Here is a 23,945-nt window from a genome sequence, read left to right as displayed (position 1 = left end):
AGCTGCCTACAGGGTACTCAAGGTCCACATTTACACATGCTCTGGAAACTAAATGATATTTTTGAGTTGTCCCAGTCCCTTGTTTATGTAAATCTAAGAGCCCAATGCAATAACGTACAATGTTACGTGTTCCATGTTACATCATTGAAATTTCTGATGAGTTTGAGTCGTAATGCAAAAGATTTTTAGTTCATCAGAAGTGAAACAGCACGCCTTCTTGGACATCTGCGCACTACTTCGTCTATTATGTGTGCAAAGAATGAAGCATCAGGTGTGAAACTCTTTTAATACATTCCTTTATTTACATCCCTCCATCTTTTTCTTCCGTCTTTACCATATGTCAGACCAGATTTCACAAAAACGGTAAATCTGCAGTGGACAATATGAGCACAGCGAGACTCCTGCGCACCATTTGTTCCGCATTTACACTGATAATGTGTTGTTTTAAATAGAATTACTGAGGGTATTTAGCATGAATATGTCTCACAACTGGCATTTTTATCAAGAGACTGGAACAGAAAAGTGATTTTTAAATTTTTTTTTAGTTATCCAGAGATCTTCAAACAACTGACCCTGTGTCTTACAACTGAGCAAAGCAGAAGTTGACTCCTAATGCTAACGATAACATCTGTTTTTGGTAAATGTGGTCTGACCCGGACTTTAACACACAATGCTCCCTAAGATGCCTTGTGTGAGATTTACAGATAGCACATTATAATTCTTAAAGGTGTCTACAAAATATGCACCAGCACAGCATATTTGTCAGTTTATTCCATAGATCATGTGATGCTTATGTTGTGCCTTACAGAGTGACTTTGCAGATGGAAATCTGTGAATAACTTGATTTAAAACACCCCGCTATTCTTTTAGCTGTAATAGTTTCTAGCAATTTTTGATTATTACTACAATAATAAAGGGATATCCCATTAGATTTGGCAGTAACATATCAAGTAAGAAACCTCCCACATAGCATCTTAAAAAGGATAGTTCAATACAAGCCATTAGCTCATTTAGAGGTTAGATTTCCCAAAACACTCGCTGCTAATTACACAGAGCTGCAGTTCATAAGACACAGACGTTTCTCTTAAAGCAACACAGCTGCCTTCATACTGGAAGGCTTCTGATTTGCATGTAATCAACTAGCATCCCTGTTCTGCATGTGAATGTTTGGGGAACCAAACCCATTGAAATCCTCAAGAGGAACATCAGGAGCAAATGAAAGCAACAACAAAAAAAATATCTAAAATAAAAATGATGGCATATATGATATGTGCACAGTATATATATTTATATATGGCATGGGCTTAGCAAAGTATGTACAGTTATTTTTCTTTTTCATCAATGCATAGTAACTTTGTAAGATCATGAGGTGTACATAAATAAGAACATTAAGTAGCAACTCAAATAAATTAACTTTCATTCATGACTTGCACGATGAACACGGGGGTAAAAACAGGAAATGATCAGAGATGCTGTTAAAAAACAAAATAAGCCTCTCATGTTTGTCAAAAGCGTCTTGCTCTCAGGGGTAATTTCTCACTAGATTATCTCTTGGCTATCCCTGCCAGTGTGCACTACATGAAATCATTTCCTCATTCAGATCCACGTAAAGATAAAAACTTAACTGTATTTTCTGTTTCAGCGACAGCACGTTCTGGTTTTTTGCTCTTAGTGGAGAAAAAAAATCAGCAGTACAACGCTTTTGACAAATTACACCAATACGGTGACATCATTTCCACTGCTCTCAAGTCGCTCTCCCATAATGCTCTCTGCTCGACAACAACAGACACAATGACAGTGATGTAGAAGAAGCATTTGAAAGGCGTTGTTTCGTGTTTCAGGGGGAAATGGACTCTTTCGTATATTTATATTTGTACAAACATTTAGATCATAAGTATCTCAAGCACCATAGATAATAATACTAACAAATTTTAGGAGTTGCTATCCATCCAAAAAGTGGAACCAGGCAGAGAACTATGTCTTTTAAGCTCATCTCCTCCCTTTTTAATTAGGTTCCTTTAATTTTTTTAATATAATTTAATTGTCCTTTACAATATAGGGGATATTAGAAGTGTTTAAACACCCTATAACTGTAGTTCCAAAATATTGATTAAACCTACTACCTTGTTTCATTATAATTAAATGTTAAACACAGTATATTGACGCACCTGTGTGTCCCTCACAATTTATCTATAAATATGTCTTCAGATTTCGATTATCCTGCTCAATGCTACTATCGTACATAGTCTCTACATGGTCCCATTGCACTCAAATAAAAAAAGGATACCTTATTATAAAACACACACAATGACAAATCATTCAGTTTCTTTTAGAATAGAGCAGAACAACACAGATACGAATAACAGACAGACTGCCTGTGAGTCAGGCAGGGAGGCAGGGAGTCAGTCGTTGGTTGTATTTAACACCAGATCAGAGAGAAGTGTTTTCACCTCTACTACCTTCTGACATTTCATAGCTTTGTGAACATTAAAAATCTCTATCGACGGAAACATCGTGTATGAATGCCCCGGAGGGCCAAGAGTCACATGTGCTCCGTTTGTGAGTAAAGCCAAAGTAAAAACGACACCACAGGATACCAGATTCAGTGTTTTTGTTTAAACACACGTAACTTTGTGTCCTGGAAAAATGTTTAATGCTTTTAACTTTAGGTTTTTGGTCCTTCCAAGTTTAATTAAGTTAATCTGTAGTTTTCCTTTAAAGGGGACCTATTATGCTTTTCCTGTTGGGAATAAGTACGAAGAACTATAATGTTTTTTCTCTCAGAGGATGAACTGAGAGCACTTCACTGAGGCCCAGTATAAAATGAATTAGGATTATTTTGATCTGTTACTCATGCAAAGCGGCTCCTGTGGAGTCCGAGAGTAAAAATAAAGAGCATAACAGGTCCACTTTAACTTTGTTTCTCTGATCTCTAATCAATGTACCAAAGACCATACATTGAAACACACATTATTAGTTTGTTTATCATATAGTGAAACACTGACCCACAGTAAAACATCACATTTAGAAAAGAAAATGAAAACTGCTTCCAAGGACACTGATCTTTTCTGGATGTTTCTATACTAGCACCATACTTACTTGTACACAAAGTTAGAGAGAAGGAGACTTGGTCTTGGTATTGTTGAAATGTTCACAAGGCACTTCTAAATCTTTTCCTTCGTCCTCTTGTCATTCTCTCTCGGTTAGTCTCTTTTAGTTGCTGCACAACAATACCAGGCCATTCTGTAGTCAGCACTCTGTATTTACAGCCAAAGGCTTTTAACCATGTAAAAAATGTTCTTCCAAAATGTGTTAGATGTGGAAATTATTCTTCTCTTGCACTTCAACTTCAGCTTTCTCCTTCTTAAAAAATGGCAGTTTTTGTTCAGCTATAGCCTTTTCTTTGCTCTCGGTACATTCTTTCAAAGTTTGACTCACTGCGTGTCACTGCGGTCCAATTATTTTGTTCTCTGGTTACTTGGTTTGACATGTCTTTTTAGACTCTCATACACTATTTGGGCAGCCATATTTTCTCTGATTGAAAGTAGCCCATCCATTAGATCGTTTCTGAGGTTGTTTCCAAGCCCCACCAAACAAATCTACAAATCTTGTCTCTGTTTTTCTGTTAATTTTTCTCCGTAAATCTTCTTTTGATTTTTCCGGCCACCTGGCCTTCTGCTTACTCACATCTGGACAAGACGCTGGAATAATATGCAGGATCATGCGGTCGGTCTATTCCTGTGTTCATCCTTCCAAATGTCGAGCTGCAGTTAAAGATTTTCTAAATGTGTTTGATTAGTCAGGGGGAATGGTCTAGACATTGACATCGTCGAGGCCACTTCTCCGTCCCTCCATCTGTCTACTGATGCCTTGAGGACACATCAAAGCAGGTGATCATCATAAGATGGGCTTTGCAGAAGTTGACTCTGGTCTCCAGTTTGTCTGTCACTGTTTCCAGAGCCTCCAAATACTCCAATGAGTCCACTTCATAGGCCTGCTGCAGCTCAACTGGACACAAATAGAAAGGTGGAGAAAATACATCATTCCTTGATAAAATGCTGTTGAATGTGGGTTTAATAATTAAAAAGGTGCCACTGGTTATATTTTAAATGTTATTGTTAAAATGGAATAATGATAAATGTCATAATAATAATTAATAACAATTATGATTTAAGAAAAAAGAAGGCGGCCAATGAGTTAATCATCTACTCTACACCGGTCACTGTTGTGAGCACCTCAGACTCCAACATCATAGCTGTAATGGGCTTGATATCAAACAGTGATGGCATTGCCTGCTGGTCTCAGATTATCGAATTATGTAAAGAGAAAAACTTCCAGCTAAATCCCTGCAAGTCCAAGGACCTCATAATGGACTTTACGAGAGAGTAGCGGAGGAAATTTGGCCCTCTGCATATTTGGGGCCCATGTGAAGAGGGTAGATAACTTTAAACACCGTAGTGTTTACATCACAAAGGACCTGTCATGGTCCTGACACATGAAATCCCTGGTGAAGAAAGCCCATCAGCACCTATAGCATCTCAGCTACCTAAGAGACTTTAAACTCCCACTCAGGGTGCACAGGAACTTCTACACCTGCATCTTGAGTGGGAGTATCAACACCTGGATGGTTAGTTGCACCAAGCAGGTGGTCTGTTAGCTGAGAGAAGCTTCAAGACCACCCTCCCCCATCTGTGGGACATGTAGCAGCGTAGAATAAGATCTCAGAGGATCAATAGGAACTCCAGCCCTTCTTTTATGGTTGCATTATTCATTATGTTGGTTGCACTTTTAACTCATATACAGCCCAATAGGTACATAACAGAATAATTAAGTCTGATGTAGCCTATTGCTACATATGTAAAATCTGCATTATTATCCAAGAACTGTTATGATTAGGATTCACATCACAATTCACACACAAATCAGAGCTTTATCCATTTTTTTCATACCTGAGTTTGTTTGTACTTTGCAAAAAATGTACAAAAAGTGCCTCTGACCATTTATTCAAAGAAATGCCGGCTAGCTAGCTTAGCAAATTTAAACACAGCTGTATTAAATCACTACTACTTATTGATAATTATTATTATTAAATGTGTTTTCTTAAAAAAAAGATTAAAATGGTAAATGGCCTGTATTTGTATAGCGCTTTACTAGTCCCTAAGGACCCCAAAGCGCCTACCACATTCAGTCATCCACCCATTCAGTCATCCACCCATTCACACACTGGTGATGGCAAGCTACATTGCAGCCACAGCCACCCTGGGGCGCACTGACAGAGGTGAGGCTGCCGAACACTGGCGCCACCGGGCCCTCTGACCACCACCAGTAGGTAACGGGTGAAGTGTCTTGCCCAAGGACACAACGACCGAGACTGTCCAAGCCGGGGCTCGAACCGGCAACCTTCCGATTACAAGGCGAACTCCCAACTCCCAAGATTAGGGCATGGCAGTATGCCGATTGTATGCACAAGCCTGTTTAGATGATTTTGATTTACTAAATTGCACAGTAGTAAGAAAATGTCCTTACAGTGCAATTGAGGGCAATTAAGCCACACCCTTACAAAAAACACAACAAAGCAAAACATTATTTTGTATTGTGCAAGTTTGCCCCATCAGATGCATCAATCTGCAACAACACAATCCTTCCCACAAATGCATTTTTGTGTCTATTGAAGTCAAATCTATAATGCCCAGTCACTTCATATTTTTAATAATGAAATGACAGAATGTATTTGTCTGAAGAATGAACCAGCAGTCATGTAGCACAGCATTAGTAATTAACATGAGTCATGTAAAATATAAAAATATGCATCATAACTTAAACATAAAAGTTTTATTTATTTCAGAATAATCCTCCACTAAAACAAACAGTTTCTAACCTCCTTTGCTCTCTCTCTCACACATACTTATATTCCCTGATGTGTCAGAGGTCCACACTTACACTCAGTGGTCCACTTGTGTGGCTCCAGCATCAAGTACTGTTTGGTTTGTTCCAGTTCTTTCTTGAGACACTGGTACTTGGCTCTGACTTCACCGATTCGCTGCTGGCGGTGCTCCAACAGACGAAGCTTGGCACTGACATACACCACCTCCTGACACACAGAGAAGGCAGACAGATAGACACGGATTTTATTTAGCTTTATTTTTTCAGAGGAGCGTGTTGTGATACACAGGTGGGTCTCCTTCAGCAGCAGCACGCTTAAAATTCACACAGTTAAATACATTCGCACCTCCTCGTCTCCCACTGTGGCTGCAGCTGAGCGCCTTCGGACACTGAGCAGCTTTCACTGGAACACGATTGTGGCTTTCTTAAAGTTGCTGCAGGGAAAATCTATATTTCATGCTTTTTCTCCATTTCTCTTTTCCAGTGCTCACAGTGCTCTCTCCTCTGATCACATAAAGGTTTAACAGTGGAAACCCCCCCAAAACCTGCATTCATTTACAACAATTTCCTAAGTTTAACAATTTTATTCTGCAAAGTCCTCAGAATTTAGAATCGTTTTTTTTAAGTAAGCCAAGTTATGTAGATTTATTTAAAAAGTTCACTGTTCACACAGAACTAAATGCTAATGTTGAGCTATTCATGTTCTGAAAATCCTCGCTGTTGTATTTTTTAAAACCTTTTGGTTTCTTTCCACACTGTCACAACAACACACATCCTTTTTTATCCATTGCCCAACCACCAGCTTCCTCTTCTGGTTTTCCATTAGCAGCAGTGTCCAACACTTACTGTTTTTTAATGTGCTTCACCACCATTATTCATCACATCAGTGTCACTGGAATCAAGAGCAATAGCCATCTTGCACTTCTGCTCTCCTTCTCCTTCACTCTTCTAAAGACATCCATTCATCCTTCCCGTTCAGTCAACCATAATAAATCCTAAAAGTTTTTTGCTATTTTCTTCTTCCTCCCTCTTTTACACGTGCTTCCTAGTCAGCCTCCTACATAACTGTAGTCCGGTGGGAACTAGATATTTTTAAAATGTGTCAGCTCTGAACACCGCATGTACAAATATCAAGTGGCAACAACCATCGTAACCAAGGATTGCTGAGTGGTGGCTCCAAAAACACTCCCAGTATCAACTTCCATTACAAATTCAATTAAATGTTCTAGTCACTCTGGTGTCATTAGTTCACTCTTCCTAATCAGTGTATTAGTGACTATTTTTAGGCTTTAGAGAGAGAATGAGAGATACTGTTTGGATGAGGCAAGCCGGAAGTAAAGCTGGAATCCAAGAACCTGTTTTAGTTGAGAACTGGTGCCAAATTGTCTGGTTCATCTGAATAATAAATCACTTCCTGTCATGGTTGATCTCATTACTGAGGTTTCAGCAGAACCAAGTCCAATTTAGCCTGTTTTTCTACTCTGATTCTACCCTGTATTCAGAGTCAGTCATAATAAAGTGCTACGTTAATCCTGGAAAGGAGGAACTGACAACCAATGATATCTGTAGGCAGAACTGATAATGGCATTGACAACAATAAAATCTTGCTTAGATTATGATATGTTGTAATAACGTTTAATTTTCTTTTGTCATCACTTGCTGGGGGTGCATGCAGAACTTTTCCATAGATGGTTTTGCTTTTCATCAGCGTGTCTTAATCAGTTTTGGGTTCACTGTAATTTTTGTCCTGTTCTTTGAAAGTAATACCAGTAGACCCTCAGGGGATTCCACTATCCAAGAAAGTGAAAATATATTTTCTTTATGGTTTTAAATCTTAATGCACAAACTGTCACATTAAGTAAACTGCTTTAAATGTAACTCGTCTGTTAGCTTCTGGCTACACTCTCCTCCTCCACCCTGCTAATATTTGGAGCCTCGCCTGGCTCCAAGGAGACAAGATAGCACCAGACATTAACGTTATTCTCAAGGTTTCAGTTTAGCTCTAATGCAAACTCACTGAGTGATATTATCAATATCCATCTTTACATATGCAACATGTTCCTTTACTAAAATGATATGCTGCTTCCTAAATTTGAAGTTTTGTTTTCCTGCAAACTGCCCAATAACAACGCACCTTGTGATGACACTTATATGCCTGAATTTTTTACTTTCTGCCCATCACCCACCGTCATTGTCCACAGTAATAATTTTCCCCCTGGGTTTAAATACACAAACAGCAATTTAGATTTTTGCTCAAGGACGTGTTGACATACGGGCAGGAAGAGATAAGGATCAAATCTCCAACCCTGCAATTTGTTGACCTGCTCCACCACTTGACCTACAACAGCTGTGTAGCTCAGGTGTCTTTCCTCCCTCTCACCTTGGTCCCTCCTTTGTCCTTCCTTTTCTGCAGCCGTTCAACATCATCTATCTCGTACACCTTGATCTCAAAGGTTTCTGTTGTTGCGGTCACTGCCCGGAGGTTTGAGGGTGCAGGTGGCCCAAGTGGCCCGTCGACCCAGCATGCACCAGGGCTGGAGGAGGAGGAAGAAGAGGAAGTGATGGCTTGTTTGGAGGAACGGTGAGAAGGCGATGATGAAGAGGAGTCCAAGGTTAGTGCTGGGATCAGACGTCGACGCTGGAGACCTAAAAGAACAAATAAAAAGAAGATTACTGAAAGACTGTTACACACTGACGACAGGAATAGTGACGTTTTGAGCTAAGACGATAAACTGTTCATATGAACAGCAGAATAAAAAGTGTCTTTTCTTTACCCTTTTTTAATCCTAATTGAAGAAATATCGCATGTTTGGAGTTATATACATTCTACTTTTTGGTGCATTTTATATAGCATTGAAGTGCCAGGTTATATAGTGCAAAAAAAGCTGTATATGTTTAAAAAATAACTGATCTGAGCCGATCTGATGCAGTTTTTTCCTAAATATACAAAGTGCTAAAGAATTTTTCAACTCTGCTTGTTTTATCTCATTCATATGCTTAGTTTGCTTGCAGTGCGTTTTACTCTCAAGATCACCGTTAGTTTAGCTCCATAATCCTCAAACAGCGCATCAGCACAACAAATACTGATATTATAGTGCTGAACTTTATTATTCACTAAAATAATTCTAGGGTGTAGTAATACCCAAAAGTGATGAGGTTCAAATCAACTATCAGAATGGGGACAAAGGAGGTCTGAAGTGACTCAGTGAGCTCCTGCCAGATGTCCTGGTCCTACCTAAGTCTAAGGAGCTGGGAAAGGAAAAAAAAAAGTCTGGACTTTTTTAAATTGCTTGAAGACGTTTCACCTCTCATCCGAGAAGCTTCTTCAGTTCTAGGGTCAAATGGTGGAGAGTCCCAGATTTAAGCCCTGTGGGAGTTTCCTCCCAAGAGGGACATAAGGTGCATTGTTATTGGGCAGTTTGCAGAAAAACAAAACTTCACATTTAGGAAGCAGCATATCATTTTAGTAAAGGAACATGTGGCATATGCAATGATGGATATTTGTCCCTCTTGGGGGGGATACCCCCACAGGGCTTAAATCTGGGACTCTCCACCCTTTGACCCTAGAACTGAAGAAGCTTCTCGGATGAGAGGTGAAACGTCTTCAAGCAACTTAAAGAAGTCCAGATGCCTTTTTCTTTCCAAACTTCTTAGACTACGATGACCTGGATGACTGAGAACCTTTAATGACACATGGTCCTACTGGAGTTTTCCCATACAACTATCTCTAGAGTTTATAGATAATGGTAAAAACAAACAAACAACAGAACCCACAGAGAAGAGAATAACTGAACTGCTTTGAGCTAATAAGAACGCAGCAGTAACTCAAATAACCAGTTGTTATAACCGATGTATCCAGAAGTGCATGTCCAAATGCCCATGTCAAATCCTGAAGCGGGTGGCAGAAAACCACACCGGGTGCTACTTCTGAGGCTGTAAATCACCCGGACTCACAGAAATCGGCCAATAGAAGATCAGAAAACTGCTGCTGGGTCAGAGTTTGGTGTGAACAACATGAAAGCATAGATCCTTCCTGCTGTGCATCAAGGGTTCAAGCTGCTGGTGGTAGTGACAGCACCCATTTAGTATAACTTAAATGACACAGCCTACCTGACTATTGTAGCTGACCATGTTTACCCCTTTATGATCGCACTGTACCCTTCTTCTAATAGCTGATTCCAGCAGGATATCACACTACAAAGTTAAAATCATCTTTAATGCGTTTCCTGAACACAACAATGTATTTAGTGTAGTCAAGCACCCTTCACGTACACCAGATCTCAAGCTAATTTGTGACGATATCATGTCAATATGAATTAAAATCTGTGAGGAATGTTTCCAGGACTTTATTGAATCTTTGTCATGAAGAATTAAAAAGCTCTGAAGGCAAAGACAGGCCCAACCCTGTACTAACAATGTGAAACTACAGCAATGAAATGACCAATATTCACCCTCGGGGTCTTCAGACATAGCTATATGATCTTTTTTGATTTAACACATTTGACACATTCTTAAATTTCTGTTAAATCATATTTGTTGTGTAGCAATGAAGAAAAAAATGGGAGACATTACTTGAACTATTTTATAGTACAGCAGTTTAGCTTTAGTCTTACATTGAACTGCAATATATCTGACATCTCTCTGCTAAGAAAAAAGACATCTTTCCAAATTTCAGATTCTTCCTTGAACACAATAAAACCCCTTAAGTGTCGGCTGACTCAGAGGGCATACCTTTCTTGTTTTGCACAGACATGATCGGTGGGAGAGGGGAGGAAGGCAGATAAAAGACTCACTGGAGAGAGACATAAAGGAGGGGACAACAGAAAACTGTTGCGCGAGACAGAATGTGAAATTGATAATGGAGAAGTGAAGTGAGATAAATAAAAAAGCAGGTAGAGCTCATAGATAATAGCAGCGGGTCAGTCTCTAATCTAACCACTGCGCAACACTGAACACACGTGCGCTTTGCATAGAAATTTCCAGACATGTCAACAGGAATGAGAGTTATCAGATTCACCAGAAAGTCAGTGATAAGGTATGTGTGAGAGAGGGGAGAGGAAGTGCTGATTTTAATAAGGTTGCAGCTGTCTTTTGGTCTCGAAGCAGCGCATAAAGGTCAAGCAGAGACATTTGTATTTCATTAGGAAGCAGCATAGAACGGGACAGAGAAAGATTGAGTCTTCGGGGAGAGGAAGATGCGAGGGAAGCGAGCTGGATGAATGACAGAGAGATGGGGTGAATACGTGGAAGATGAGGAGAGAGGTGAATGAATGAGCACATGAATCCAGTCTAATGAAAATCAAGGATAAAAAGAGAGACTCAGCTGGAGATGTAATTAACATTTCAGCTGGATATTGCCTCGGTCCTTTATACACATGCTCCTTCTGCCTTTTTATTATTAAGAGTATAATCAGTTTTCTATCACTACAGGCTCAACTGTATCAATCGTTCCTCGCTTACTGGCTTCACCTTGATTCACAATAAACACAGAATAATCCTTCACACCTTTGTGTCATCTTGTGGCACTGAAGTGGCTCTTTGATCCACAGAATCGGTTGTGGTGAAAGCAAAATGAGAGTAAACCCGGAGTTTACGCTGCATGGCAGGAGGTGAGACTGCTTCCCGCACACTTGGATGGAAAGGCTAATTCCCTTTCGAATCAATAATTAGACACACACTGGAAGGAGCTGCCTCTCTTCAATCTGATTTTTTATGCACATATCAATCCTCATGCTTAACCAATAGACAGTAATTTGGCAGGCACATTAGCAAGCTCTCTGTGTTCTGTTCTGGTGAATATATATTCATTACAGCCTACACCAGCAGATTCCCTTTTACCATTTCACAGATGACTGGTCAGGGTCACCTTACCTTACCCAGCACCTCCTGTAGCCACAGCTTTCTTCACATTTCCCTTAACTGTTCGCTTCTTTTGTTACAGTGCTTTTCAACATCACAAAGGTGTCTATTTCTATTTCCAGCACTTCTATGTTACTGTTGTTTTGAAAAAAAAAAATGTTTGTAAAAGTTAATATGGTAAAAGTGGGTAAACATCACACATTGAGGATACATTGAATAGAAATGGTACAGATGTTAGATTTTATTTATTCATGTAATTATAAAAACTAGCCATCTGGGTGGTTTTAGCACACGGTGTATTTAATTTCACGTTTTTAACGCTTGTGCTTGTGCCAGCTTAATTAGGAGTCCTAAGACAATTACCACTAGTTATGTTGAGGAAAATCCTAAATTTGCCTTCCTATAAAGAATAGCAAGCAGATTATCAGGCTTTAGTTGAGGGGTGAAGATGTTTATGTTTCGAAAATTTGTGTTGTGACCTGTGTTGCTCCTGCTCTTCTTGCTGCTTCTGGAGCTCCGTCGGGAGGAGGTGGTGGCTGAGCTGTGCTCACTGAGGGAGTCCTGAGCAGAGGAGGTACTTCCTGTGTTCTCACTGCTGTCTCTCAGCATGCTCTCATACCCACTGCTGCCTCCACTGTGGTAAAACAAAGCCGTCTTCCCCATTGCCGGAGGGAGCTCACCACTCAACACACTGCTGTTAGAGGCATTATGAGATCACAGTTAGAGATGATGCAAAATACAGAAAAAATACATGTTTTATTTTGTGAAATTTAAGTTTCAAATTCCTCAGAGCCCTAAAGCTTGTACCTGTTGTCACTAGCATGGCCGCTACTGCAGCGGTGTGGTTTTCTGGGAGCTGTAATCTTGCTGTAGGGAGAAGGCAGTGTTTGTACCACTGCTGCCCTCTCCTCTCCCAGGCTATCTCCCCCACCGCCTCCTGCTCCACCTCCTCCTCCACTGAGAACAAGGAAATAGGAAGCAGTAAATAACTTCGAACAGATTATTATCTGAATGAACTTAAATGTCACTTTGCCTTACAGTTTGCACCTTACATTATCACGACTTGCCAAAATTACTCTTGCATAATATATGGATCTAATCTTGCATTTTATATTAGCTGTTCTATGAATAAATGAAAAATTCTTCCATAGGAACCACTAAATAGGTGTACAGTATATGTAAATATACTTTTATGATATAAAACTAACAAACCTCGTCCCTCTTTCCTCTGTTGGATCTGTGCCTCCTCCCTGAACATGACTCCTGGAACGGGAGCCAGCACTCCCCTGGAGTAGCTCTGAGATTCGACCGTTAACAGCTCGGAGAGGAAGCTTAGCAGCCAGACTTCCCCCGCGACTTCGACTCAGAGACTGGGTAGACCAGGACCCAGGGGCAGGTCCCTGCTGCTGCACAGGGGCCGGGACTGAACTCTGGGGCTAAAAAGACAAGTAAAGTGGTTTAGGTGGATGGAAGGAGAAATGGAAGCCAACATCCTTTAATTACTTTAAAGCAGCAATCCCAGTCCACGTGGGCCGGTTTCCCTGCAGGTTTTAGATGTGTCCTTGATCCATCACAGCTGATTTAAATGGATAAATGACCTTCTCAACATGTCTTGAAGTTCTCCAGAGGCCTGGTAATGAACTTATCATGTGATTCAGGTGTGTTGACACAGGGTGAGATCTGAAACCTGCAAGGACACCGGCCCTCGTGGACTGAGATTGGGGACCCTGCTTTAAAGGATGGACGTTAAAGCTAAACACAGTTTGAGGAAGGTCTTAGAAAGTGAGCATGTGATCATTTACTTTGAAGAAATATTTATTCCTACCTTTCCATTAGGAGGAAGGCTGGAGCTCCGGCTGGAGCTTTGGCTTAAAGACTTAGTAGAGAAGCTCAGAGTCTTGGTGCTGGAGGCAGACAGACTCCTGGCCTTGGGACTGCTGGTCATCAGCAGCTTACTAACTGCTGATATCTTTGACTGGCTGCTGGTCTTAGCTGGTGACTGTGGAGCGCTGTTTGGACTGGTACTGCCACTGAAAAGGCTGCTGGTGTTTCCAGAAGAAGAAGATAGTGATCCAGCACGGTTGAGGCTGCGTCCAGTGCGAGGCATGGTGCTGTCTCCCTTCACTCCCCCTCCCCCTCTAAGACTCTCACCTCTCTCCAAGGAAAAGCAGTCATAATGATGGGAACCACTGTGTGAGCTGTGGACTCGGCCCAGAGAGTTGGTTCTGTTGGCAAGCTGCTCCAACTTGGCACTGAAAAGCCTACTACTGTCTATGCTGGAGCCTCGCTGTCGAGTTACTCCTGCAGGCCCACAGCCAGATACCCCTGCATCATCTGACGAGTTCCCCTGCGATGAGACTCCATGTGTGGTTTGCTGGAGAGGGCTGGCTGCCCTGTTCCGCTGATCTAGACTGGACTTTCGTACAGGCGGCAGCGGTGGGATTCCCCCTTTTTTATGAGAGAAAAAGCCCTGCTTTCCATTGGATCCCCAGCGATCAAGTGTGGCACGGGGACTACAAGGAGTTGAAGTGGTGACTCCAAGATTACGGTACTCGCTTCCATTGTCTAAGCCGTCATGGCGGTTGACACGGTGCCATCCGCGTGGTAGACTAGCTGTACGGTGGATATCTGGGTTATAAACACTAGTCAAGCATTCACCTTGGGCAACAACAGCCACCATCTCACAACCATCCACCACTCGCTTAAAAGAGTCTGGCGATGACACCACCTCACCACCTGAACTTGAACTGCCATGATCACCACCCCCACCATTTGCCTTATCTATTGAGTGGCCCTTCGAATGCTCTGCCTCCCTCTTCTCCAGTTTCCTTTCACACACTAGTTCCTTGGACTTTCCTTCTTCTGTACCACGTTTCAGCCAGGGGTCTTCAAAGCTCATCTCACTTGAAATAGATGCTATAAATGCTGCATTGGATTTGACTGGATCTTTCATAAAGTTGGCCTTTGTAGGTGAGGAGAGGATGGTGGCTTCCTGGACAACCATGGGTTTGACAGCTGCACATGGGTGAACAAGGATGTTGGTCTTGAAAGGAGATATGTTGCCAGGTCCTGTCAGAATTTGGATGTTAGTTTTAGCCATGGAAGGAGGCAGTTTTCTCAGCCTTTCTTTAGTTGGAGTACCCTTATCACTCTGGTTCTCTGACAGTACCATTTCTCCTTCCAGACTCCCTCTTCTTGGGGTACCACCATTTTCATAACCATCCAACGTCTCAATTCCAAAGCTCTGGTTGGGATCAGGATCAGCCAGTGCCTCCCCTTGCTGGCTCTGGGACTGGCTGAAGCTATGAAGAGACTGATCAGCTTCGCTGCCCACGCTCAGATCACTCACCCAGGAAGAGTTGGGTGAACCACAATTTGACATTCCTGTGGTTAAGGATTCACCTTCTGTCCGCAGCTTGGCCATTGCCACCTAAAACCAATCAAGTATGACATCTTGAAATCCAGAAACAATTATAAAATGTGCCTGTTAAGGTTTAAATAATGTCAAATCTATTTTATATTTGCAAATTCAAACCAAACGATCAAAGTAGCACTAACCTCTGCCATGGCAACAACATCTGAAACCCCCGAAGATGCTGCAGGACCTACAAGCATGTGATCCTCCATAACTCCATCTAAAGCAGTACAAATGGGTTGAGAGCCAGTAGCGAGGGCAGTTGCAGAGCCACAGTCACTGTTGAAGCTGATGATGCTTACTGGACGACCAGCCAAGCCTTCATTCTCAATGAGAGCAGTAATGTCAAGGTCCTCCTCACCTCCAGTAACCACAGTGTACACCAGTTCATCATCCCCAAGTACAAGAGGTCCAAGTGTTACTGCAGATGCTGCTGAACCTGAGACTCCTGGAAGAAAATATAAAGATAGAAAAAAGCGAAAGTTAATTTCTCAGTTCTTCATGGTCTTTATGTATATGCCGATCAGCTAAAAAAACATTAAAAGTGGAAAAGAGTCATTCAGGTACGATGCAATGTTATTCTAGGAAATGCTGGGTCCCTACATTCATGTGGCCATAACCTTCAGACCCATGACTCCTGCAGACCAAGCACACCTCACATGCAAATATCCATCCCTGATGGGAGTAGCTACCTGCTGTACTGGGAAAACTGCTGAGGAACATGAGCCCAAAAGGCATTCACCCTGTCTTCAGACTCTCCAGATTTGAAAAACTCCCCTTGGTCTCCAGAGCTCCACATTCAATCAAGCATTTGAGGGATGCTCCAGAAGTAAACTGATCCTTGAAACCTCTCTGACACAACTCACAATAATCAAGAGATCTCCCGCCAACAATTCAGTTCCAGACCCTTTAGAACAACCCCTGAGTCTTATCAGGTTACAGCTGTTTTGACATTTCTGCATGTGGTTTTGATAGAGCGCCTTATTGTCATTAAAACTGCAAGGATTACTCACAATGTACTTTCTCACCACTTTTCCTCATGTTAAAACAAGCTGTGTTTACTGGAACTTACCATCCTTGCTATCCAAAGGTATTGGTGGTACATCATCATCGCAGAGCGTCTCAGCTGAGCCCAGGCTGGCAGATAACGATGGAGTTGGCTCACGGACTTGTGGGCTCATCCCTGCAGGAGAACTCCTGGACAGCGGGGACTCTGTGGAGGAACGACCACTGTCTGCAGCCAAACTGTCTGTAGAATCAGAAACATCTGGCATTGTAATTTATTTTGTTTTCCAAGTGCAGGGAAATTGGCATCACGCTGAGAAGACAAGTTCAAACCAGTGATTATTATGCAGATAAACTGTGTCATACACAGGTGACTCAGCATGTGTCTTTTATGCATTCAGCATATATAAAACAGCAGTAACATTACCCGGGAAGAATTCACCGTTAATGAATGGGGAGATGCACATAAGAACAAATGTTTCTCATCATGATGCTTGAAACATCAGTTGAAAATTGCTTACTGATTTTTCTCAACTCGCCAGTATTTGTAAGATGTCTTGCATTTAAAACGAAAATGATTTTTTTTCCAATATTCTTCTAGTCTTTATCTCAGGTCTTTATCCAAATGGATGCAACATTAAATGGAGGGAACAAATTCACTTTTTTAGTGAAATTGGAGCACTATACAAAAATTATTTTTGTAATCTTAAAAGAAATTCATATACACCCTAAAGGATACCCCAGAACTGACCAGCCAAGAATTCACTGTAGCTTATTTCTGATATTTTTACTTGTAGTAGATGACTATGATGGGTGGTGACAGGTAGTTGTAATAAAATGTTACTATTTAACCTAAAAATTCACATTTTCAAAGGAAAATTTAGATTTAAACTGAAACTTAAACTGAGATAAGAAAATTAAAAAGAGAAAGGAGTGAAATGGAAAAGTAAAAATAATTAAATGTAATATCCATATATAGCATATATATGTATACAAATTTTTAAAAAAAATTAACACAGTTCTAAAGCGTAACTGTGTAAAAGAAAGAAAAGCATACTGTCTGACGTCAAAGCATCCGGGGCCTGGCCTTCCTGAGTGTTTGAGGATACAGGCTGCATTGCTGGAATGACACCCTTTTGGGTATACACTTTGCACCGCTGGGATGGGGATGATGGAGGCCTGAGAAGGAAGATAAAAATGAATTCGATTGTGCAAACTGAATTTTTTGCGCTGAACATTTATACATCAGAGCACTTAAGAGTTCTAGTACATAGCTTTATTTGACACTTTCCAAGTTTTGCTCAAAACAAAATGAAGATTTTTGCCATCAGCACTATGCTTCACTGTATATTTGCTTCACCTGTACTCTGAGGTTTTGGTCAGGCTGGCAATTCCAAGACGTGGTGATCCTAGAGGTCGTGACTTCCCCTCACAATTGCCGCCCACCACATTCAGACTCTCACGACTGCACAAATGAGAGACAGTAAAAGCAATAAATCATGAATTAAACATATAAATATATTTCCTAAAGGCTAATGGTAACATATGAAAAAGTGTACTGAATCTAAACCACCTGGTCTTACCTGTCATGTAGGTGGGAGTTCTTGGCTCTGTGCAGTGGGTTAGAGGTGATGCTGCTGCTTCCTGTAATGCTTCTGGTACTCGTAACTGTTGGGCAGCCAGAACTCTGAGTCAAGTTGTGGATCATTGTCTGGGCCAGCTCAGCCTCCTCCACCACCTCCTTGATCTCCTGCAGCTGCTGGTCATTGGTCCTCCTCCTGGACACCTGCACAGCACCTCCTACATCACATGCAGGTCCTAGAAACAGAAGACCCAAAGGTGATTTACATGTTAACATACAGCACATGCAAAATATGAACGGAAGCATCATCATTATTCCTAATAATAATTGAACCTGTTTTGGCTTCTGTATCCAACACAGCTGGAGGGGCTGGAGCAGGAGGAGCAGCTGGAACAGATGAAGATGGACATGCCTCTTGTTTGACCCCTTGTTTGATAGCTGGAGCCTCTTCAAAGGGAAACTTGGCCACCTGCAAAAATGAACAGAGCGATGGAGAACAGAAGAGTAACAGACTATCATCAAAGGGAAAATTCTGAAATTATGTCGCTTTTATTTCTAAATTACAGTACACCGTTAATCACAACTTCAGTGATGGTGGAAGAGAATAAAAAAGATCACTTGAGCTCCGAACAACCTGCGCTATTGCCGTGCGAATATTGGGGTTCTGTATAAATATTTTCACAATAAGGTAATTTGTGAAAAGTAATTTGAATGTGTTATATCCAAACACAAATGGAAATACATGAGTATTGAAAGGGACAGAAAATTGCCACCACAAACAGCAGCTGTAACAACAATAAAAAAGCCTGACACGCAATGAACAAAATGCTAAGTAGATACAAACAGAACGCTTGTTTTTCATCTGAATAAATTGACAAAAATAGCTATCAAGCTTTCAATAGACCCCCTATTACAGATCCCATCATACTATGTCATCCTTTGTGTATCTAAGATTTTTATTTGCACAATCACAACAAAAACAAGAGCAGAAGATGGTTCTTCACCTCCTCGCTGCCATCGATGCAGTCCAATCTCTCCTGCAGCTCAGCAAAGGTGTTGCACTTCAGGCATTCAGCTCCTTCCTCTGGGACAGGAGCCAGCGGCTGACCAAGTAGAGACTGAGAAGCTTGAGACAAAGGTTGTGAGGGGCCGCTGGGCTGCTCGTCTGGCTGAGACTGCACCTGTTATAGAATTATTCTTCATCACAAATATTCTACTTAATAATGCTAAGTGTCTAATCTATAAATGCAAATATTTTCAAATTACCTTGTTCTGTGCTCCTGCTGCCTGATTTTGGCTTTGCTCTGAAGTTTTACCTCGAAGCAAAGCAGGAATAATTGGTACAAATTCTGGTGGCCCCTCATTGTCCGTTAGCTCTCTGTCTGACACAGCTGCTCCATTCGGACCCACGTAGATGACTGTGTCACATGACTGCTCGCTGCTGGAGTATTCGTCGGGGTCACTGGAGAGTCGCAGCAGCGGAAGGTCAGAGTCGGAGTCACCACGGTGATGGAAAGGTCGCAGGTGGGTCGGACGACGCATGCGACCCTCCTCGCAAGAGCTTTCTCCCCCAGAGGAGCTGGATGTGTATTGCTGAGAAGAGCCCAGATAATAAGGAAAGTGGAAGCAGACAAGAGTGATGAGGGAGAAATGATTTCCTTTTGAGATTTGCAGAGTGAGATTGTCCTTTTTTTCCTTTTCCTTTTAATTGACAGGTTAGAGACCAGAAAGAAGGAGATGAGGGGATAACTAATATGGACCCAAGGCAGAAGATAAGAACTTCACTTCATTGCAGTTCAGTTTAACTTAATTCCTCCTATTTGTCTAGCATATTAGTAATAGAGTATCTTGTGGCTTGAAATGTCTTCTTTATTTTTAGAGCTGAAGCCCTCATTTTAACCTTTTTTCTTCTGCAGAACACTTTTGACATCTGTGAGCGTACGAAGTAAATTTGTGTCAGCAGCAAACGGAGGCAAGAAGATAAAAGATTTTGTATGAGCTCTGCACAAGCAAGTCATTAACACAAATAAATAGTTTCAACTTCTATAAAAGATTTTCACCTAAACTCCAAAAATTAAAACACTGCAGTGCACTGTCAAGGCAATGTGTGTTTCAGCATAAAATGAACTGTCAAAAAAGTAATTTATGTTTGTTTAAGATATTATACCTGCCACTTTACTTGTCTACATCTGGATAATTTTATTATTTTAATGAAGCACGAAGAATGAAATAAAACTCACCACTGTGACTTTAGTTTTCTTCTTTTTCATGCGGAGCACCCGGGAAGCAATCTGAATAGTGGAGAGGGTTTCTGAGAAATCTCTAGGTGAGGCAGAGATGTGAGCAATCATGGTGGTCCGGCAGTTCATGTTGCCTAGCGACTCCCTTAGCAACATGGTCAGCTTGCTGTCCCTGGTTACACATATACACCGAGACGTGAGCATTGAAGACATGTTGTAAATGCACACAGTCACTTAAAGGTGTGACAAAACTGGTCGATTTTCTCACAAATGCCCACGTATGTTTTGGCTAAAGGTTATTAATAACTCTTCTTAGTCAGGTAGAGCATTTTCCACAAGTTAGAGAGTCTGCAACATTAACACAACACAAGGCTAACATGAAATTTAAATGAAAAAAGTAGTTATAATCATTAGTTATTTTTGCGATTATTAATGCAAAAAGAGACAAACAATTTGCTAATTAAAGCTCACAGTTCACCTATTTAATATTTATCCTCTGACCTGTAGCACTTTTTAATCCATCTTTTGGTGTAGGTTGTGCAGCTTTTGTGATATTTGCTAGGTGCAGATGGTACTTATCTTTCAGTTTTGAAACACTCAGTTGCATGATCTGGTGACTTCAAAGTATCTGCAAACTTTTTTGCGAGCAGTTTAATATAGGAACTATTTTCTTACCCTCTTCACTCTCAGTACTTTTGTATGTCACTACTGCTTTCTGCTATAGTTTGTGTCCTTGTCTTTATATTCACTCTATTTTTTCTCTTCTGTTCTGCCCTCACACCTAACCAGTCTTGACAGATGTCTGACACTCTTTGAACCCTGTCTCTTCATGTTAAAAGGGGGTTCTTCCTTCCCAATGTCACCAAGTGTTACTTATATCGCCTTGTTAGACTGATGGTTTTCAATGTGAAATTGTAGCATCTATTTAAAAAAACCCTGTCCAGACAGTTATCTATAATCTAATAACAGAAACGGCAGTCCCGTAACTTTGCAAAAATAAGTGCTTCTTGCTCTGAAAATGAGCCCAAAGAAGCTTCCAGTTCAAAAACTAGAGTTTGTGGACACACACCCTTAACGTTCAACTCCTGTCATACTGTGTCACATGTACATGCACGCTTCACTCTGGACAGCAATACAGTTGATGGGTGTAGTTTAGTGGAAAGAGATGAAGTCCTGCATGAAACTGCTCACAACATAATTTTCTAATATCTCCAAGACAGTGCAGCTCATCACAAAACAATCTAGATGGATAAGCAGCACTCCAGACCAGTGGTAAAATATATACATTTGATTTTTGGGTGAACAGTCCCTTTAAAAGAAGCGCTCAGGGTATGATAAAGTCTAATATTGGGAGATGGTCTATGTCCCAGAGAGATTAAACGAGCAGATGGGAGAGTAAAACTAGGCTGTGTGTTTAAGAAAAGACTTTCTCCTGGGTGGGCTACTGCAATCATTCATAATGTTTGTGTGTGTGCTGAGGCCTGCAGGCTGACAGTGAGTACAGCTCCTCTGTGGCCCGATACCTCATGCTGCTGTCCCCCTTTTCTAAAAACACAGCCCGCAGTCAAGTCTTGCACACGTATGTGTACATTCACATGCGTGTATGCACACAACAGTGTACATACGCAAAGTACGTACACACTCCTATCTGACCTCCTCCTCTTTTTCATTATTGCTTTCTTTTTTTCTTTTCTGATTTCTCAGTTTGCTGCCTCAGGCTTCAACAAATCCTCCAGTCTCTGTCTCTCTCTTTCTCTCTCTTTCTCTCTCTTTCGAGCTATCTCTGCATATCTCCCTGAGATTAATGTAGGTAAACTCATGACTCATGAAGTATTCATTTGGATGTTAATTCAAGTGCTGGGGATGTTGGATTGGGTCTTACCTATCAGCCTGTGCTAGATTTATTACAAGGTTTACCCGGCAGGAACATCGTATATGTAATATGACACTCTCTGTCATCTAAATTCCTGGATCACCACTGTTTCAGAAAATTCATATTAAGGCATTGAATAAGCAGCACTGTGGTACAGCTTTGCTCACAAATTTCTACTTAACTAAACTAATAAACTGAGAAAATCTAGAGTTCTAGTGTCAAAGAGATTTTGGCGAGAAGAGGAAAAAACTGCCCTTTGAGTGTCTTGATTGACAGAGAGACATGAGTGGGAAAGAGAAAACATTTTTTGGACAAGAAGTTGTGCAGCATCCACGATGAGGAAAGGGAATGTTTAGTAAATGTGTTAAGGGTCTTTGCAAGAGCATATTGTGACTGAAACATGGGTCTTTCAAGCATGTTGACTGTTGAATCGTGCCGAGACGCTTGGATTCTTACAGAAGGCAGTGCTGGTTGAACAGTCTGACTCTTTTTGTGAACTGGGAAGCTACAAAGTCCAAAAGTGTACTGATAAATGGTAGATTCACTGGTTACCTAGCAACAGTACTGGAACAGGACTGGGATTATAAAAACAGGATGGGACCCTATCCTGGAAGCAGTGAAGCATTGCAAGACAGGCTCAGCAACTGTGATGAAAGAAAATGAGCAGCCGGACTTTAAGCGTGTTTCGTTTGAGTCGAATATTTTCCCCTCAAAGGAAACAGCCTGCTATATGATTGCTTTGGTTTCTAGGGATGAGAAAGGTGATAGAAAATTCAGCTGATCAATCAGTTTGATTGTGGGTGAAATACACTCATGAGTCACAACATTAAAACTAGAGAGAGGTGAAGTAAATTATGTTCTTCTGGTGGACCTTGGGATTTGGTAGCAGCCTCCATTAGCAGGGCAATTCACCTGACCACGCCACTGAAACTGTTCAGGATCAGCAGATGGAAAATGACAGAGTGTGCCATAGATCCCAGTCTGATCAAGCATCAGAAGGTGGTGCCAGCTGGAACAACTCCACAGGGACCGCTGCCAACATCCTGGTACCTGACACAACAGGACTATAGACTGTATAGAAAAGATGGATGTAGCTTCTGGATCTGAAGATACTGGAGAAGTGCCTGAGGGCAATCAGGTGGGAATTCCTTTAGTTAAAGAAAAAAACACACTATAAAGAAGTCTAGTCTGTAAAGGGTCCTTTGGTTCCTTTGTCTGGGACCTTGTTTAGGACTTTCTCAGACATCTAACATGATTTTCACTTTATTTTGTAAAGTGGTCTCCAAAAAATCCAGTGTTACTGATTACCTTATGAGTGTGTTTGCTCATCACATCCACTTTCAAAGGGTCAATTGGACGAGGGTGAAAACCCTCAGCTCAAGGTTTTAACTCACTAACTAATTAGTGATGTCACAATGTCTGTGTTCATCCTTTATATACAGTTTACGCACAGGACATAAACTGTATATAAACTATATATATATACACACACATATATATATATATATATATACACACATATATATATGTATGTATATATGTATATGTATGTATATGTGTATATATATATATATATATATATATATATATATATATATATATATATATATATATATACGTATATATATATACGTATATATATATATATATGTATATGTGTATATATATGTATATGTGTATATATATGTATGTATATATATATATATATATATATATATATATATATATATATACGTATATATATATATATATATATATAGTTTATATACAGTTATATATACAGTATATGTATATAGTTTATATACAGTTATATATACAGTTATATATACAGTATATGTATATATGTATATATGTGTATATATATATATATATATATATATATATATATATATATATATATATATATATATATATATATATCCTCCATAGGCCCAACTTCAAAAGTCTTAGTTCAATCACTCTTACTTCTTGGATATTTAAAAATGTGCCAGTAACACAGCATGGATCGTTAAAGACCAGTCAAATCCCATCACACTCCAAGAGTCTGAGTCACCAATGCCAAATCAGAGTCAGCAAAGCTGTGCTTAG

The 23,945-nt window shown here is 40.6% G+C and overlaps 1 protein-coding gene across 2 annotated transcripts in view; it reads right to left on the bottom strand.

Annotated features, from left to right (window-relative positions):
• Window positions 1–285: 285 nt before the first annotated feature.
• kif26ba (kinesin family member 26Ba) overlaps window positions 286–23,945 on the bottom strand; it is a 94,535-nt gene continuing 70,875 nt past the window's right edge. The window contains exons 12-28 of one of the 2 annotated variants that reach the window (XM_006779925.2): window positions 19,985–20,156; window positions 19,011–19,337; window positions 18,749–18,925; window positions 18,078–18,213; window positions 17,746–17,980; window positions 17,523–17,627; window positions 17,220–17,341; window positions 16,230–16,406; window positions 15,519–15,605; window positions 15,301–15,377; window positions 13,568–15,172; window positions 12,955–13,178; window positions 12,550–12,699; window positions 12,222–12,436; window positions 8,264–8,529; window positions 5,941–6,091; window positions 286–4,008 (exon numbers count right to left, since the gene is read on the bottom strand). In XM_006779925.2, the coding sequence (XP_006779988.2) occupies window positions 3,860–4,008; window positions 5,941–6,091; window positions 8,264–8,529; window positions 12,222–12,436; window positions 12,550–12,699; window positions 12,955–13,178; window positions 13,568–15,172; window positions 15,301–15,377; window positions 15,519–15,605; window positions 16,230–16,406; window positions 17,220–17,341; window positions 17,523–17,627; window positions 17,746–17,980; window positions 18,078–18,213; window positions 18,749–18,925; window positions 19,011–19,337; window positions 19,985–20,156 (4,375 nt within the window). In that variant the 3' untranslated portion in view covers window positions 286–3,859. Of the gene's footprint in view, window positions 4,009–5,940; window positions 6,092–8,263; window positions 8,530–12,221; window positions 12,437–12,549; window positions 12,700–12,954; window positions 13,179–13,567; window positions 15,173–15,300; window positions 15,606–16,229; window positions 16,407–17,219; window positions 17,342–17,522; window positions 17,628–17,745; window positions 17,981–18,077; window positions 18,214–18,748; window positions 18,926–19,010; window positions 19,338–19,984; window positions 20,157–23,945 lie in introns of both variants that reach the window. The other variant, XM_006779924.2, reaches the window with a different exon arrangement.

Source organism: Neolamprologus brichardi, chromosome 1 (genome assembly GCF_056152115.1).
Source record: "Neolamprologus brichardi isolate AB-2024 chromosome 1, ASM5615211v1, whole genome shotgun sequence".
In the NCBI taxonomy this organism is placed as follows: Eukaryota; Metazoa; Chordata; class Actinopteri; order Cichliformes; family Cichlidae; genus Neolamprologus; species Neolamprologus brichardi.
Note: the sequence above shows the minus strand (reverse complement) of the source record. Positions and strands in the feature narration are given on the sequence as shown.